The sequence below is a fragment of the Ranitomeya imitator genome, chromosome 2 (assembly GCF_032444005.1).
Source record: "Ranitomeya imitator isolate aRanImi1 chromosome 2, aRanImi1.pri, whole genome shotgun sequence".
NCBI lineage: Eukaryota > Metazoa > Chordata > Amphibia > Anura > Dendrobatidae > Ranitomeya > Ranitomeya imitator.
The window spans coordinates 366,229,138-366,245,399 of record NC_091283.1 but is presented as its reverse complement, the minus strand read 5'-3'; the positions used below and the strand labels follow the sequence as shown (position 1 = coordinate 366,245,399).

The 16,262-nt window shown below is 41.1% G+C and overlaps 1 protein-coding gene across 1 annotated transcript in view; it reads left to right on the top strand.

Moving 5' to 3' along the window:
* LOC138663875 (zinc finger protein 182-like) overlaps positions 1–10,395 on the top strand; it is a 50,772-nt gene extending 40,377 nt beyond the window's left edge. Inside the window, exon 7 of the mRNA XM_069750239.1 lies at positions 8,391–10,395. Coding sequence (XP_069606340.1) covers positions 8,391–10,045 — 1,655 coding nt within the window. The 3' untranslated portion in view covers positions 10,046–10,395. The remainder of the gene's footprint in view (positions 1–8,390) is intronic.
* The last annotated feature ends 5,867 nt before the right edge of the window (positions 10,396–16,262 follow it).

Here is a 16,262-nt window from a genome sequence, read left to right as displayed (position 1 = left end):
TGTAAATGCGGGAAAGAAAAAAAAAATGGAGATCGGCGTTATTTCAGCACAGATCTATCCCCCGCCCCCCACTATACTCTGAAACAGTCTATTAACAATGATAAACAGTTTTAATGTGCAAATCAAGCAAGGCTTTTTCTGAACGAACAGTTATCGAACAGAAACTCGAACAGCCGAATTTTAAGCAAATTGTTCGGGTTCGTCAAACGACTCGAACACCGCCCAAAACAGGTAGAATTTGAGATTGGCGAACAGTTCGACTCGAACACCACTCATCTCTACTCAGGATTTCAGGCTCCGTCTACCGTTTGTGTGAATTATGCCATATACAGACTAGTATCTTTTATCTTTTTGTGCACTAATGCCAAACAGCCAATACTGGATTGAAAGTGGTTGTTTCATCGGTATTTTTTGCACCTGTGTGTTTGCCATCATTTATCGGGTCCGCTGCGCCCTGCTGGTGCATTTGGTTGGAGGCTTCTGCAGGTAAACATCTCTGCTTTTTTTTCTCTGTGACTTTTTTGAATTTTTTGGAGGATTTTTAATTCCTCTTTTTGTGTCGGTGAGCTTTTACTCAATGTTTAGCGTTAGGACTGGCAAATTGTAAGGACCCTTGACGTGGGTTGCCAGCTTACGTATTGAGGCCCCAATATAAACTAATACCTTACATACAGGTCCTTCTCAAAAAATTAGCATATAGTGTTAAATTTCATTATTTACCATAATGTAATGATTACAATTAAACTTTCATATATTATAGATTCATTATCCACCAACTGAAATTTGTCAGGTCTTTTATTGTTTTAATACTGATGATTTTGGCATACAACTCCTGATAACCCAAAAAACCTGTCTCAATAAATTAGCATATCAAGAAAAGGTTCTCTAAACGACCTATTACCCTAATCTTCTGAATCAACTAATTCACTCTAAACACATGCAAAAGATACCTGAGGCTTTTATAAACTCCCTGCCTGGTTCATTACTCAAAACCCCCATCATGGGTAAGACTAGCGACCTGACAGATGTCAAGAAGGCCATCATTGACACCCTCAAGCAAGAGGGTAAGACCCAGAAAGAAATTTCTCAACAAATAGGCTGTTCCCAGAGTGCTGTATCAAGGCACCTCAATGGTAAGTCTGTTGGAAGAAAACAATGTGGCAGAAAACGCTGTACAACGAGAAGAGGAGACCGGACCCTGAGGAAGATTGTGGAGAAGGACCGATTCCAGACCTTGGGGAACCTGAGGAAGCAGTGGACTGAGTCTGGTGTGGAAACATCCAGAGCCACCGTGCACAGGCGTGTGCAGGAAATGGGCTACAGGTGCCGCATTCCCCAGGTAAAGCCACTTTTGAGCTACAGAGAAGCAGCACTGGACTGTTGCTAAGTGGTCCCAAGTACTTTTTTCTGATGAAAGCAAATTTTGCATGTCATTCGGAAATCAAGGTGCCAGAGTCTGGAGGAAGACTGGGGAGAAGGAAATGCCAAAATGCCTGAAGTCCAGTGTCAAGTACCCACAGTCAGTGATGGTGTGGGGTGCCATGTCAGCTGCTGGTGTTGGTCCACTGTGTTTCATCAAGGGCAGGGTCAATGCAGCTATCTATCAGGAGATTTTGGAGCACTTCATGCTTCCATCGGCTGAAATGCTTTATGGAGATGAAGATTTCATTTTTCAGCACGACCTGGCACCTGCTCACAGTGCGAAAACCACTGGTAAATGGTTTACTGACCATGGTATTACTGTGCTCAATTGGCCTGCCAACTCTCCTGACCTGAACCCCATAGAGAATCTGTGGGATATTGTGAAGAGAAAGTTGAGAGACGCAAGACCCAACACTCTGGATGAGCTTAAGGCCGCTATTGAAGCATCCTGGGCCTCCATAACATCTCAGCAGTGTCACAGGCTGATTGCCTCCATGCCACGCCGCATTGAAGCAGTCATTTCTGCCAAAGGATTCCCGACCAAGTATTGAGTGCATAACTGAACATTATTATTTGTTGGTTTTTTTGTTTGTTATTAAAAAACACTTTTATTTGATTGGATGGGTGAAATATGCTAATTTATTGAGACAGGTTTTTTGGGTTATCAGGAGTTGTATGCCAAAATCATCAGTATTAAAACAATAAAAGACCTGACAAATTTCAGTTGGTGGATAATGAATCTATAATATATGAAAGTTTAATTGTAATCATTACATTATGGTAAATAATGAAATTTAACACTATATGCTAATTTTTTGAGAAGGACCTGTACATTGATATGTGGTTTTCTTTTTGCACTTTATCTTGAAGGGCGCAGTCGGACCAAGATGGCTCTGTAAACTATTGGCCTCTGTTCGCACAGCATGCATTTTGTAGCACTGGGCAGTCCGCCTGTATGTGCGTTACTAATAGGCTGTAAACCAGATGCTCTGCATTGCTTGTGTGAATAATGCCATATACAGACTAGTATCTTTTATCTTTTTGTGCACTAATGCCAAACAGCCAACACTGGATTGAAAGTGGTTGTTTCATCGGTATTTTTTGCACCTGTGTGTTTGCCATCATTTATCGGGTCCGCTGCGCCCTGCTGGTGCATTTGGTTGGAGGCTTCTGAAGGTAAACATCTCTGCTTTTTTCTCCGTCTACCGTTTGACCCAGACAGTATAAAGACCTGTGATGAGATTCCAAAATTGACGTTCCGGTGGCCAGAGTGTCAAAAAAGGCTTCAATCCCCTTTGAAGATTCGTCTAGCCTCAGAGAGCCTATGGACAGAAAAGCGGATGGACTCATTAAGAGGGGTTAGGAGGCATCAGCGGTGATCATGAAAACTAATATTGCCACCACGTCAGTGGATAGATTCATGCACTTATGGATTGACCAACTGGAGGATCAGTTAAGAGGGAAATCTACTAGGAATACCATGTTAGAATGTCTTCCCCTGTTAAAACTCGCCACCGGGTTCTTGGAAGATGCCTCCGCGGAATCTGTGCAGTTTGTGGCCCGGAACAACTTTTGTCCAATGCAGCTGACTAACACCACATCTGACTAAAGACATGGAGGGTATATCTGCATCTCCAGAGACACAGCTAGGCTGCAAAAAATCCTTCACAACAAAGCTGGACAAGACAAAACATGAAAAATGCACAGAATTAGAAGGTCCACAGCAGGTGGACAGCAAAAACAAAGCCAGGACTTATCTTTGAAGAAAAGCACAGCGAACAGGAGAGACCAGAAGGGATGATAATCCTCCAAAAACAATGGACAACTGGCACTGACTAAAGGAACAAGCAAGGCTATATAGCCCAGCCCAAATTGCAAAAAATAGATACACCTGATAAATGCTGCGATCCAACTACCGCAGCACTACCACTCATAACCACCGGAGGGAGCCCAAGAGCAGAATTCACAACAGTTTACATAAAATAGAACAAAAACAAGACAAGATCAACAATATGTCTTAAAATACATGGTAATATTTTATACAACAAAAGGCCCCCCAAGAATATTATTCAGGGCACAGAATGTTTAGTTCAAACATATAAAGTTTATTTATCATCCATGACTAAAATTTCATTTTTTTTAAAAGATATCCATAATACAAAAATATGCAAGTACCTCCAATCCAAGATAACAACTAGTTATATGTGCTTAGTACATGATCCTGACATACATGCTGACAACCAGTTCAATACATAACTTATTTTATGTCAGATTATTTTGTAACAAATGTTATGCAGGATCTGAATATATCTTTGCAAGGAGAATATAACCGCTTTTAATTTTAAATTTCTAAAGTGCCCATGTGCATAGCTAAGTGCCTATGTGCATAGATTTGTAGAGAGCTGACTACAATGATGCTTATATGTGATAGAATGGCAAGTATAGCACTATTTCTTCAGTTCGAAAATGATTTCTCTCTCAAATCTGGGTACAAGATCCCTTCATAATTAGCACATGCACCATTGGAACAAGAAATGGTAAATGTAAATATATATATATATATATATATATATATATATATATATATATATATATATATATATATATATATATATATATATATAGTGCTTGCTTCCACATCCGGTATATGTGGCCAATGCCTAAATGTGGTATCCCCGCATCTTTATATATACATATACATCTTTTTGCACTTCAGTAATTAGCTATGATCTGTATGTTTTCATTGATATGTGTAGACTTTCTGTCTACTCTTCTTTTATATTAAAATAGCACTGCTGCACTTTATCACCGCTCTGTTGCTGTCTTATTTGGTGACACATATTGTTTTTAGCCACTGGTCATCTTCACCATTTATATTTATATGAACCCTTATTAGGTAGTTTGCACTTCAAAACAACCCCCTCCCCCCCCCCCCTTTTTTCACTTAAGGTTATTTTTACCGTAATACTTTTTTGCACACATTTATCTTTGGTCGTCTATGTTTATCTCATTCTGTTAGATCCTTTTATTTTTATCTTTTACTTTGTCTGATATTTATCTTTTTGATTTACCTGCTCATACAGGTATTGCACATATGACCAGGTTTTAAATACATCAGATAGGGATTACATACATTAGCTAGGACTGCTCTGATATGGGTACACCTTGACGTTTGGTAGAGCTGCTTAATATACTTTTTTTGCAAAAAACGTATCAACCAAATACCCTGTTTTTTCCATCTTTTTACCAGCACTTGCTGTCCACTGTGATTTTTTTGCAACAGAGTGTTTTTGATTTTACTGTGCATTTTTGTGTTTTCAAGTCTCTTGGTGGTGTGAACATGTCTCTATGGGCTTGTTCACTGTGCGCGCAGCTCATGTGTTCTGGTTTACATATGTATTAAATGTGGATTCATGTCTAGGGGGTCCTTTTATATGTCCCAGTGACTGCTGACCTTTTCATTGTTTGGTACAACCTTGGATATTTCATGTGGCAGGTCTGATGGACAATAGGTGGGACATAACAGTTATGTTCGACCTTGTGGCCGGAGCGCATGCGTGCCGATGCCCTGGACATGCTACCGACGATGGTGTCAATCCGCGGCGGTGGGCGGGGCGCTGGGTCGATTCTCTGCCCACATGATCACGTGGGTTGCAGACCGTCTTGGGTGCCTCACCGCATGCCACGATGCCCTCGTCCGCCTCATTTGATGCGGTCCTGTCGGTACCTGCATGCGCCGAAAATTGGCCATTTGACCAGTTATTTAGCCATCTTCATCCATAATACTTTATAATTAAAATGTAACTATAAATACCGGCATCCTCTTTCCTGACTTCTTGTCCACCAGGGTCATATGACCGAACATTTTATCTGGGTAATGCTTTGTAATTTAGCTACAAATACCGGCGACCCCTGCACTGACTTCCTGTCTTCTGTGGTCACATGACATGGGGCTTGCTGTGCCATGATTGGTCCCTCCTGGGTTTAAAAGGGGCATGTCTAGCTTGTGATGCCACTCCCCCGACAAGGGCACGCTGCCGAATCGCGTGTAGGGGATGTGACACCATTACCTGGGCATTGGTAAGTTGTTTTTTCATGTATTTTTGGGGTCTTGTTACCCTTTCTGGCAGTGTCAGTGCATCACTCCAACATCACCTGTATATGATCACGGGCACGCCACATGATTCTATTATTTTGACTTAATGTGAAGTATTATCAGTGTCCCAGGTTATATAGTTTGGATTTGCTCTAGACATTTGATTTAGTGCTGATCTTTACAATTTAATGCCATATAGGAGTTACTTTAGGCTTGCCTTCCCAGTGTGGTGCCACCCATACCTGTTTGACTCTATCTTTATCTTTCAATAACCACTGGCTACTTTTTAATATTTGCATAAGTACATGTTGCTTTGTTGTTAATAAAATTTTCTAACTTGTTTAACATACGTTTTTTGTTTATATGTTTGTACCATCATAAACCTGAAGCACTTGAATCAGTGAATAACATTCAAGAGGTTCAGAATGGAGTCTCTAAAGACCACCATTCCCCTCATAGACAAGAATGCAGTGATGTGCACAATAAACCTAAAAAGCACATACTACCACGTTCCAATTCACCCGCACTCTCAGTAATACCTACCATTCGCACTAAAGATAAGGAACAAGTGCTACCACTTCCAGTTTTGTGCTCTTCCTTTTAGTCTTGCTTCGGCTCCTTGGGTATTACAAAGCTACCTGAGACAGAGGGATGTGGTCATTGTCCTGTACTTAGACGATTTTTTACTGATATCTGGAAGCAGAACAACTCAATCTAGTGATCTCTACTTTAGAAAGCTTAAGTTGAATCCTAAACTGAGAAAAATCATACCTACTACTGGGAACCAGGAAAGTTTCTAGGGGTTATTCTGGATTCCAGACAAAGTCTCGTTTTTACCAGAGGAAAAGCAAGAGGTGGTGAAGAACAAGATCTGACGACTCTTTCGGAATCTGGCTTCCATAAGGACGGCAGTGAGAGTCTTGGAGACATTAACAGCCTGCATATCGTGCGTTCATTGGAATCCGTTCCACACAAGGGGATTATAGAGCAAAATCCTTTCAGCCTGGGGCACAAGACAGATGTCTTTGGACAAAGAGATCCATCTATCCCCGGCATTAAATTCGTCACTAAGGTAGTGGACCGTTTCCAGGAACATCACGCAGGGGGTTCCTTGGATATTGTCGCCTTGCGTAACAGTCATCACAGTTGCAAGCAAGGACGAATGGGGAGACCATCTAGATGGGAAGTATTTCCAGGGATTTTGGTCTCCAGACATCAGGATCCAGTCTTCAAACTTCAGAGAGTTACGAGCAGTTTGGGTGACCCTGAAGCAGAATCAGACCTGCTTGCAAGGTAGGCATAAGATTGTCGGATAACATGACAGCGGTATTGTTTCTTTGTCACCAAGGAGGCCAAAGACATCAGGCTCTTCAAGATGTTTGAAAAGATACTTGCCTGGGAAGAAGAAAGAGTCGGGTCAATATCAGCTGTACATCTATAAGGATCCAGGAACACAGTTGCCGATTACCTGAGCAGATGGAAGATACTATGGAAACTAAGTGGAGAGATATTCAGTTATGTGTCATCATTGGTGACCCCCCCCCCCATATGGACCTCTTCGTAACCAGAAGAAATGCCAAAGTCCGAAGGCTCTACTCCCTCAATCCAGCAGACAACACATAAGGGGTCAATGCCTTAAACCAGGTATGAAAAAGAGCGCTCCTGTACGCCTCCCCCCCTCCCTCCCCCCATTGCAATGATCCCAAGAGTCCTCAGGAAGATCCAGGAAGAAGGAGCTTTGGTGATGCTGGTTGTTCCGTTTTGGCCAAGATGAAGCTGTATCTTTTGCTGAGGAAGATGCCCCGGGGAGATCCGCTCCTGCTTCCAGAGAGAGAAGACTTGCTTTCTCAGGGACCAGTTTTTCATCCGGATCCGAAGAGTCTTCAGTTATCAGTGTGGATCCTGAAAGAAAAATCTTAAAAGCTCGAGGTCTCTGACCAGGTAATCTCCACGATCCAGACCAGCTGTAAACCCATGACATGCACAATTTACAGTAAGATCTGGAAGAGGTTTGGTCTGGAATGTGGTAGCTCTTTCCTAGACTCTTCCCAGCCTGACATCCCAATGCTCCTGGATTTTTTCCAGGCAGGATTTAATAAAGGGTTAAAGCCAATCAAGCTGAAGGTGCAGACAGCAGCCCTGAGTATTTTCTTCGATTTCCCCCTGGCATCTCAACCATGGGTAGCACGTTTCTCTAGAGCCATTCAGAGATTAAGGCCCACAAAAAGGAAATTGGTCCCTCCACGGGATTTAAATCTAGTCCTCAACGCCCTGTGTAGGTCCCCTTATGAGTTGGTAAAATATATTAACGTTACAAAACTCACGCTCAAGACAGTATTTTTAGTGGCCATCACCTCAGCTAGAAGACTTGGAGAAATTCAGGCTCTTTCAATCCAGAACTCTTATAGTCAGATTTTTGATGACCATATCATTCTAAGACTTAACCCCATTTTTCTGCCAAAAGTGGTTTCTTCCCGAAACTAAAATCAAGAGATAATACTTCCCTCCTTCTGCCAGGCCTCAAAAAACCTTAAGGAGAAATTCTTCCACTCTTTGGATGTAGGCAAGCAGTCATTCACTGTCTGGAAGCTACTCGTGAGTGGAGACAGGATACTAATCTGTTTGGTGATGATTAACTTGTACAGAATTTCAATAAATAAGAATTGCAACCATTCTGGTGTGGTACTTGGAAAATGACTGGAGAGTGTGGGTGGGAGGGGTCTTTTAACCTCTCTTGTGTTTCCTGTCCCTATAAGGAAGGACAAACTACATGGTGCTGTCAGGATGGACTCTTGGAAACAATATTACCGGTAGGTCTAATCCCCTTTTTTTTGTAGAGATTTTATTTTAAAATATTATTTATTCTTGGCAGATGACTGTACCAGGAGATCACACGGACAAGTGACATCTGCAGTTTCTGAATCGGATGACCTTGCGATCACACAAGATATAACTGAAGTGAATTCCATTACTCCAGATATTCCATCATCCATTCACAGCAAAGATCTATCATTTGATCCTTTTCAACTGTTCCTACCTTCTGATTCATCACAAACTATTAAGAAAAACAAAAGTCATAAAAGAGACATTAAAGATCAGACTGCTTTTACACCAAAGAATCCATTATCAACTGCAGAAAATAGAAAATATTTTTCCCTCAAAAAGATTATTTTTACTTCTAAAGAAAATCATATAAAGGAGAGAAGATATTCTTGTGCTGAGTGTGGGAAATATTTTAACCACAAATCAAAGTTTGTTAGACATGAGAGAGTTCACACAGGGGAGAAACCTTATTCATGTCCAGAATGTGGGAATTGTTTTCTACTTAAATCATCTCTTGCTATTCACCAAAGAATTCACACAGGGGAGAAGCCATATTCATGTTCAGAATGTTGTAAATGTTTTGCACAGAAATCATATCTTGTTAAACACCAGAGAACTCACACAGGGGAGAAACCGTTTTCATGTGCAGAATGTGGGAAATGTTTTGCAGAGGGATCATCTGTTGTTAAACACCAGAGAACTCACACAGGGGAGAGACCTTTTTCATGTGCGGAATGTGGGAAATGTTTTAATCGTAAATCACATTTAGTTGTCCATCAGAGAACTCATACAGGGGAGAAACCTTATTCATGTGCAGAATGTGGAAAATGTTTTGCAGGTAGATCAACTCTTGTTAAACACCAGAGAACTCACACAGGGGATAGACCTTTTTCATGTGTAGAAGGGGGGAAATATTTTACAGCGAAATCTCATCTTGTTACACACCAGAGAGCTCACACTGGGGAGAAACCTTTTTCGTGTGCAGAATGTGGGAAATGTTTTCAACACAAATCAAGTTTAGTAGTCCATCAGAAAACTCACACAGGGGAGAAACCTTTTTCATGTGCAGAATGTGGGAAATGTTTTCAACACAAATCATATTTAGTTGGCCATCAGAGAACTCACACAGGGGAGAAACCTTTTTCATGTGCAGAATGTGGGAAATGTTTTGCACATAGACAAACTTTTGTAAAACACCAGAGAACTCACACAGGGGAGAGACCTTTTTCATGTGTAGAATGTGGGAAATATTTTACAACGAAATTTCGTCTTGTTACACACCAGAGAGTTCACACCGGGGAGAAACCTTTTTTATGTTCAGAATGTGGAAAATGCTTTAATCAGAAATCAATTTTAGTTGTCCATCAGAGAACTCACACAGGGGAGAAACCTTTTTTATGCTCAGAATGTGGGAAATGTTTTGCAGATAAACCAAGTCTTCTTAGACACCGGACACTTCACACAGGGAAGAAGCCATATTCATGTTTAGAATGTGGGAAATGTTTTGCAGATAAATCAAATCTTGTTAAACACCAGATAACTCACATAGGAAAAAGGCCATATTCCTGTTTAGATTGTGGGAAATGTTTTGCAGAGAAATCATATCTTGTTAAACACCAGAGAACTCACACAGGGGAGAAACTATATATTTATACAAACATTGGTAGACAACACATAACAGAGACAATCAGTAACGACAAATAAGTGAATGACAAAGGAAAAGAAACTTAGTACTTACATTATGATTAAAGTGTATGCAGTTCCTAATAGACATTTCTTATCTAAAAAGCAATACAACATTAGCATAAATATTTCATATTGTTATATATTTATATATTCACTATATGGACAAAAGTATTGCAAACACCGACTCCCAAAGAAAAAAAATACACAACATCTCTTCCTCTTTTTTTTTTTTTTTTTTTTCCCAACACCCTATCTGCCAATCTGTGATCTGCCATTCATTACGGTTTCTTTAAATCCACAATCTCCATGTAACAAATGTCTTTAGTTTGTGCATATCGCAGTAATAAACATGTTCATGTTGCAAGTAATTATTTACATATATGATCCATTTCTTGTTTGTAAAAACAGCTGATGGGATCCATTTTTTGAAGTATAGTAGGTTTTCACCACTATCATTAGGAACGGATTCCCTTTTCTATACCTCAATTCTTATACAGTTGTGCGACAGTGTTTGCCCCCTTCCTATTCTTTTGCATATTTATCACATTTACATGTTTCATGTCACCAAGCAAATTTAAATATTAGACTAAGATAACACAAGTAAACACAAAATGTTTTAAAATGAAGGTCTTTATCATAAAGGGAAAAAGATTTCCAAACCTACAAGGCCCTGTATGAAAAACATATGCCCCCTAAACCTAATAACTGGTTTGACCACCCTTAGTAGCAATAACTGCAATCAAGCATTTGCGATAACTTGCAATGAGTCTTTTACAACTCTGTGGAGGAATTTTGGCCCATTCATCATTGAAGAATTGTAGTAATTCGGCTACATTGGAGGGTTTCCGAGCATGAACCGCTTTTTTTAGGTGATTCCACAGCATCTAAATTGGATTAAGGTCAGGACTTTGACTAGGCCACTCCAAAGTCTTAATTTTGTTTTTCTTAAGCCATTCAGTAGTGGACTTGATATGTATTGACCATTGACCTGCTGAATCACCCAAGTGCGCTTCAGCTTGAGGTAACAAACAGATGGCCGTATATTGTCCTTCAGAATTTTTTGTTAGACAGCAAATTGTCTTTTCAGAGAGGAAGAGGACTACAACTCAAGTGCTACCTATTGGAAGTAGCAATCCTAACAGTCAATGTCGACTCTTTAACGAGCCTTGTCACGTGACTTAGGATAATAGCCAAACCAGAATCTCAATTTGCAGACACTGTGTTTGCATTGAGGCTTTAAGTCTCCTCACCTCGACATGCTTATCATGTCACTCTCTGCAAGGAGAAATGATACTTCTTGGATCCCGGTCAGACGCCTCTCAATCAGCCAAACCAGATCTCCACTTTGCACTGTCTTGGAACTCTGCAATGCAGGCCATTTTTGCCCAGTCTATTTATTGTAGTGGAGGCATGAAAACTGACCTTAACTGAAGCAAGCGAAGCCTGGTAGTTCTTTGGAAGTTGTGGGGTCTTTTGTGACCTCTTGAATTGTGTGGCTGCACTTTTGGGGCAATTTTGGTCAGCCAGCCACTGGGAAGGTTCACGACTGATCCATGTTTTCGGGATTTATTGTTTATGGCTTTTACTGTGGTTCGCTGGAGTCTCAAAGCTTTAGAAATGGCTTTTAGAACTATTTCCAGACAGATAGCTCTCAATTACTTTGTTTATCATTCATTCCAGAATTTCTTTGTATTGCAGCATGATGTCTAGCTTAGGATCGTGGCCATTTTGTTGTAGCCCGCAGCGTATACTGTAAGTTTTATTTTCCCCTGTCATTGCACACACTGTTCAGTGTGTGCGATGACAGGAGCTGCCGGTATGACCTCTGGCATTGTGGGGTCATGCTCTCAGATATCAGTGTGACCCCGCAGATGTGACAGTCACCCGCGGTAATGCTACCTACCGCCGATAGTCGTGACAGCGCTGTGTAATTATGCTGGCAGATGCCAGCGTGATCCCGCAGCTGACTGACCAACAGCGGTTACCTGCTGTAAAAAAGCAGACATGGGCCAATGAGACTATTGCTCCCATCAGGCTATGTCTGATGGGAAAGTAGTATTATCTGCCGGCGCCTGTGTTTACAGGTTAACCCCTTAACCCCCAAGGGTCGTTTGCATGTTAATGGCCGGGCCAATTTGTATAATTCTGACCACTGTCCCTTTATGAGGTAATAACTCTGGAACGCTTCCATGGATCCCGGTGATTCTGACAGTTTTCTCGTGACATATTTTACTTCACGATGGTGGTAAAAATTTATTTGATATGACTTGCGATTATTTGTGAAACAGAAATTTGGTGAAAATTTCGCAATTTTCCAAATTTGAATTTTCATGCCTTAAATCACACAGATATGTCACACAAAATACTTAATAAGTAACATTTCCCACATGTCTACTTTACATCAGCACAATTTTGGAACCAAAATTTTTTTGTTAGGAAGCTATAAGGGTTAAAAGTTGACCAGCGATTTCTCATTTTTACAACGCCATTTTTTTTTTTTTTTTAGGGACCACATGACATTTGAAGTCACTTTGAGGGGTCTATATGATAGAAAATATAAAAAAAGTGACATCATTCTAAAAACTGCACCCTCAAGGTGCTCAAAACCACATTCAAGAAGTTTATTAACCCTTCAGGTGCTTCACAGGAATTTTTGGAATGTTTAAAAATAATGAACATTACATTTTTTTTCACAAAATTTACTTCAGATCCAATTTGTTTTATTTTACCAAGGGTAACAGGAAAAATTGGACCCCAAAAGTTGTTGTACAATTTGGCCTGAGTACGCCGATACCTCATGTGGGGGTAAACCACTGTTTAGGCACATGGCAGAGCTCGGAAGGGAAGGAGCGCTGTTTTGACTTTTCAATGCAAAATTGGCTGGAATTGAGATCGGACACCATGTTGCGTTTGGAGAGCCCCTGATGTGCCTAACAGGGGAAACCCCGAACCAGTGACACCATTTTGGAAAGTAGACCCCCTAAGGAACTTATCTAGATGTGTAGTGAGCACTTTGAACCCCCTAGTGCTTCACAGAAGTTTATAATGTAGAGCTGTAAAAATAAAAAAAATCATATTTTTTCATAAAAATGATCTTTTTGCCCCCAATTTTAATTTTCTCAAGGGTAACAGGAAATCTTGGACTCAAAAAGTTGTTTTGCAATTTGTTCTGAGTACGTTGATACCCCATATGTGGGGGTAAACCACTGTTTTGGTGCATGGCAGAGCTCAGAAGGGAAGGAGCGCCGTTTTGGAATACAGAATTTCATGGAATGGTCTGCATACGTCATGTTGCATTTGCAGAGCCACTGATGTGCCTAAACAAAAGAATACCCCTACAAGTGACCCCATATTGGAAACTAGACCCGCTCAAGAAACTTAACTAGATGTGTTGTGAGAATTTTGAACCCTCAAGAGTTTCACTAAAGTTTATAACGCAGAGCCATGAAAATAAAGAATTTTCATTTTTATTTTATTTTTTGATTTTTTTAGCCCCCAAGTTTTTATTCTCTCAAGGGTAACAGGAGAAATTGAACCACAAAAGTTGTCCAATTTGTCCTGAGTATGCTGATGCCCCATATGTGGGGGTAAACCAGTGTTTGGGCGCTCGGAAGGGAAGGAGCACCATTTTACTTTTTCAACTCAGAATTAGCTGGAATTGAGATCGGACGTGCTGTTGCGTTTGGAGAGCCCCTGATGTGCCTAAACAGTGGAAACCCCCGAATTCTAACTCCAACCCTAACCCAAACACACCCCTAATCCCAACCCTAGCCCTAACAACACCCCTAACCTGAACATGCCCCTAATCCCAACCCTAATCCCAAAACACCTCTAATCCCAACCCTAACCACACCCCTAACCCTGACTCCCCACCAACCCTAACTTTAGCCCCAACCCTAACCCTAATTTAGCCCTTACAGTAATGGGAAAATGGAAATTAAATACATTTTTTAATTTTATTATTTTTCCCTAACTAAGCGGGTGATAAAGGGGGGTTTGATTTACTAGTTATCGCAGGTTTTTCTGTTTGACAGCTGTCACACACTAAAAGACGCTTTTTTTGCAAAAAATAGTTTTAGCATCATCACATTTTGAGAGCTATAATTTATCCATATTTTGGCCCACAGAGTCATGTGAGGTCTTGTTTTTTGTGGGATGAGTTGACGTTTTTATTGGTAGCATTTTCGGGCAAATGACATTTTTTGATCACTTTTTATTACGATTTTTGGGTGGGGCGTTTATACCGTTCAAAAGAAAAAAAATGTCCAGCTTCACAAAATCCGTGAAAAGTTTTCTTTATTCACAAACTTAAACATGGAGGATACAAACTTCAGCACAAACCATATGGGTTAGAATCTCAATGCGTTTCTGGAGACTAAGCTCTCTTAATCATGATGTTTATACCGTTCCCCGTGTGGTAAAATTGAGAAAGCAGTTTTATTCTATGGATTAGTAAGATTACAACGATACCTCATTTATATCTTTTTTATATTTTGGCGCTTTTATACAATAAAAACGTTTATATAAAAAAATATTTTTTTTTTATTAAATATTATTAAACGTATTTTTGCATTTCTTTATTCTGAGGGCTATAACTTTATTTTTTCGCTGATGACGCTGTATGGTGGCTTTTTTTTGGCGTTGATGTCGTTTTCAGCGGTACCATGTTTATTTATATCCCTCTTTTTGATTGCATGATACTCCATTTTTTGTTTGGCGGTATGATGATAAAGCCTTGTTTATTTTTTTTACGGTATTCACTGAAGCAGTTAACTAGTGGGAAAGTTTTATAGGTCGGGTCATTACAGACGCGGTGATACTAAATATGTGTACTTTTATTGTTTTATGTACATAAATGTATTTATTAGAACAATATTTGTTTTTTTCGCTATTTAAGAATTAAAAAAATATATACTTTTACACAGTATAATATATTTTTTTAAAACTTTTTTACATTGTCCCCGGATGGGACATCACTGTTATAAAGTCAAATCTCTGATCTGAAACTTTGCACAGCACTGTCAGATCAGCGATCTGACAGGCAGTAAAGGAGGCTTCTCAGGTCCTGCTCTCAGCTGGCACTGACAAACCACCTCGATGAAGGACCCGCAAGGACCCCGCAGCCATCTTGGATCTGGGGGCCTGCAGGGAGGAGTCCCTGGGAACAACGTGATCACATCGCGTTGTTCTAAGGGTCTCAGGGAAGCATGCAGGGAGCCCCCTGCCTGCATGATGCTTCGGTATGCCACCACATAGTCGCTTTTTGAGGGGTCCCCCATTTTAATAGCCAGTAAAGGCTAAATATACAGCTGTGAGCTGATATTAAGCATCTGCCCCCAGCTGTTGGCTTTCCCTCTGCTGGTTATTAAAATTACGCCGAAGGGGAGCATGCGTGGACCTCGGCAGTGACGGACATGTTTCGCTAAGCTCCGCTACCCGACCAGCCTATTTAGACCCCAATTAGCAACCGAAGCACGCTAGCCTTACCACTGTCGGACACATCTCACCTCCAGGCGACACCCCACCGACGATGCCGAAGAAGGGGAGCACAGCACAACCACCGGGCCGCACTATCACGGAGCTTCTTCTGAGCAGCAACACTCCCAAGATGGCCGCTGCAACAGCTCTCCCCCCAGCCTCTGCACAGGGCACAGGAGGCGACTCGGATCAGGAAGAGGCCGCTTCACATGCAGAGACGGCGATCTCCACTGTGGCTCTCAATAAATCTCTGGAGGAGACTTTCCGGTCAGAGCTCACCTCGGCCATGCAGAAAATATTCTCCCAGCTGCAAGATATTATGGAGCGCACGGTTACCTTAGAGGAAAAGATGGATGCCACCGCAGACGCCTTAGAGGAAGACCAGGAAGTCCTCAAGCTACATACAGAGCGTATCGCTGACCTCGAGCTCCGATGCGAAGACTATGAGAACAGATCACGCAGGGGCAACTGTTGTGAATTCCGCTCTTGGGCTCCCTCCGGTGGTTTTAAGTGGAATGGCTGCTCCTTGGATTTAGCAGTCAGCAGCTGCTTCCACTGATTGTCTATTCTGCTCGGCTATTTAGCCTGGCTCTTTCCTTCAGCTTGTGCCACTTGTCAATGGTTCCTGGTTGGATTCACATCTCTTTTGGATTTCCCTGTTATCCTGACCAGTTCAGCAAAGTTAAGTCCTTGCTTGCTCTTTTCTGTCCACAGGTTGTGGACTTATCCGTTCTGTGCTTTCTATGTTTTTGTCCAG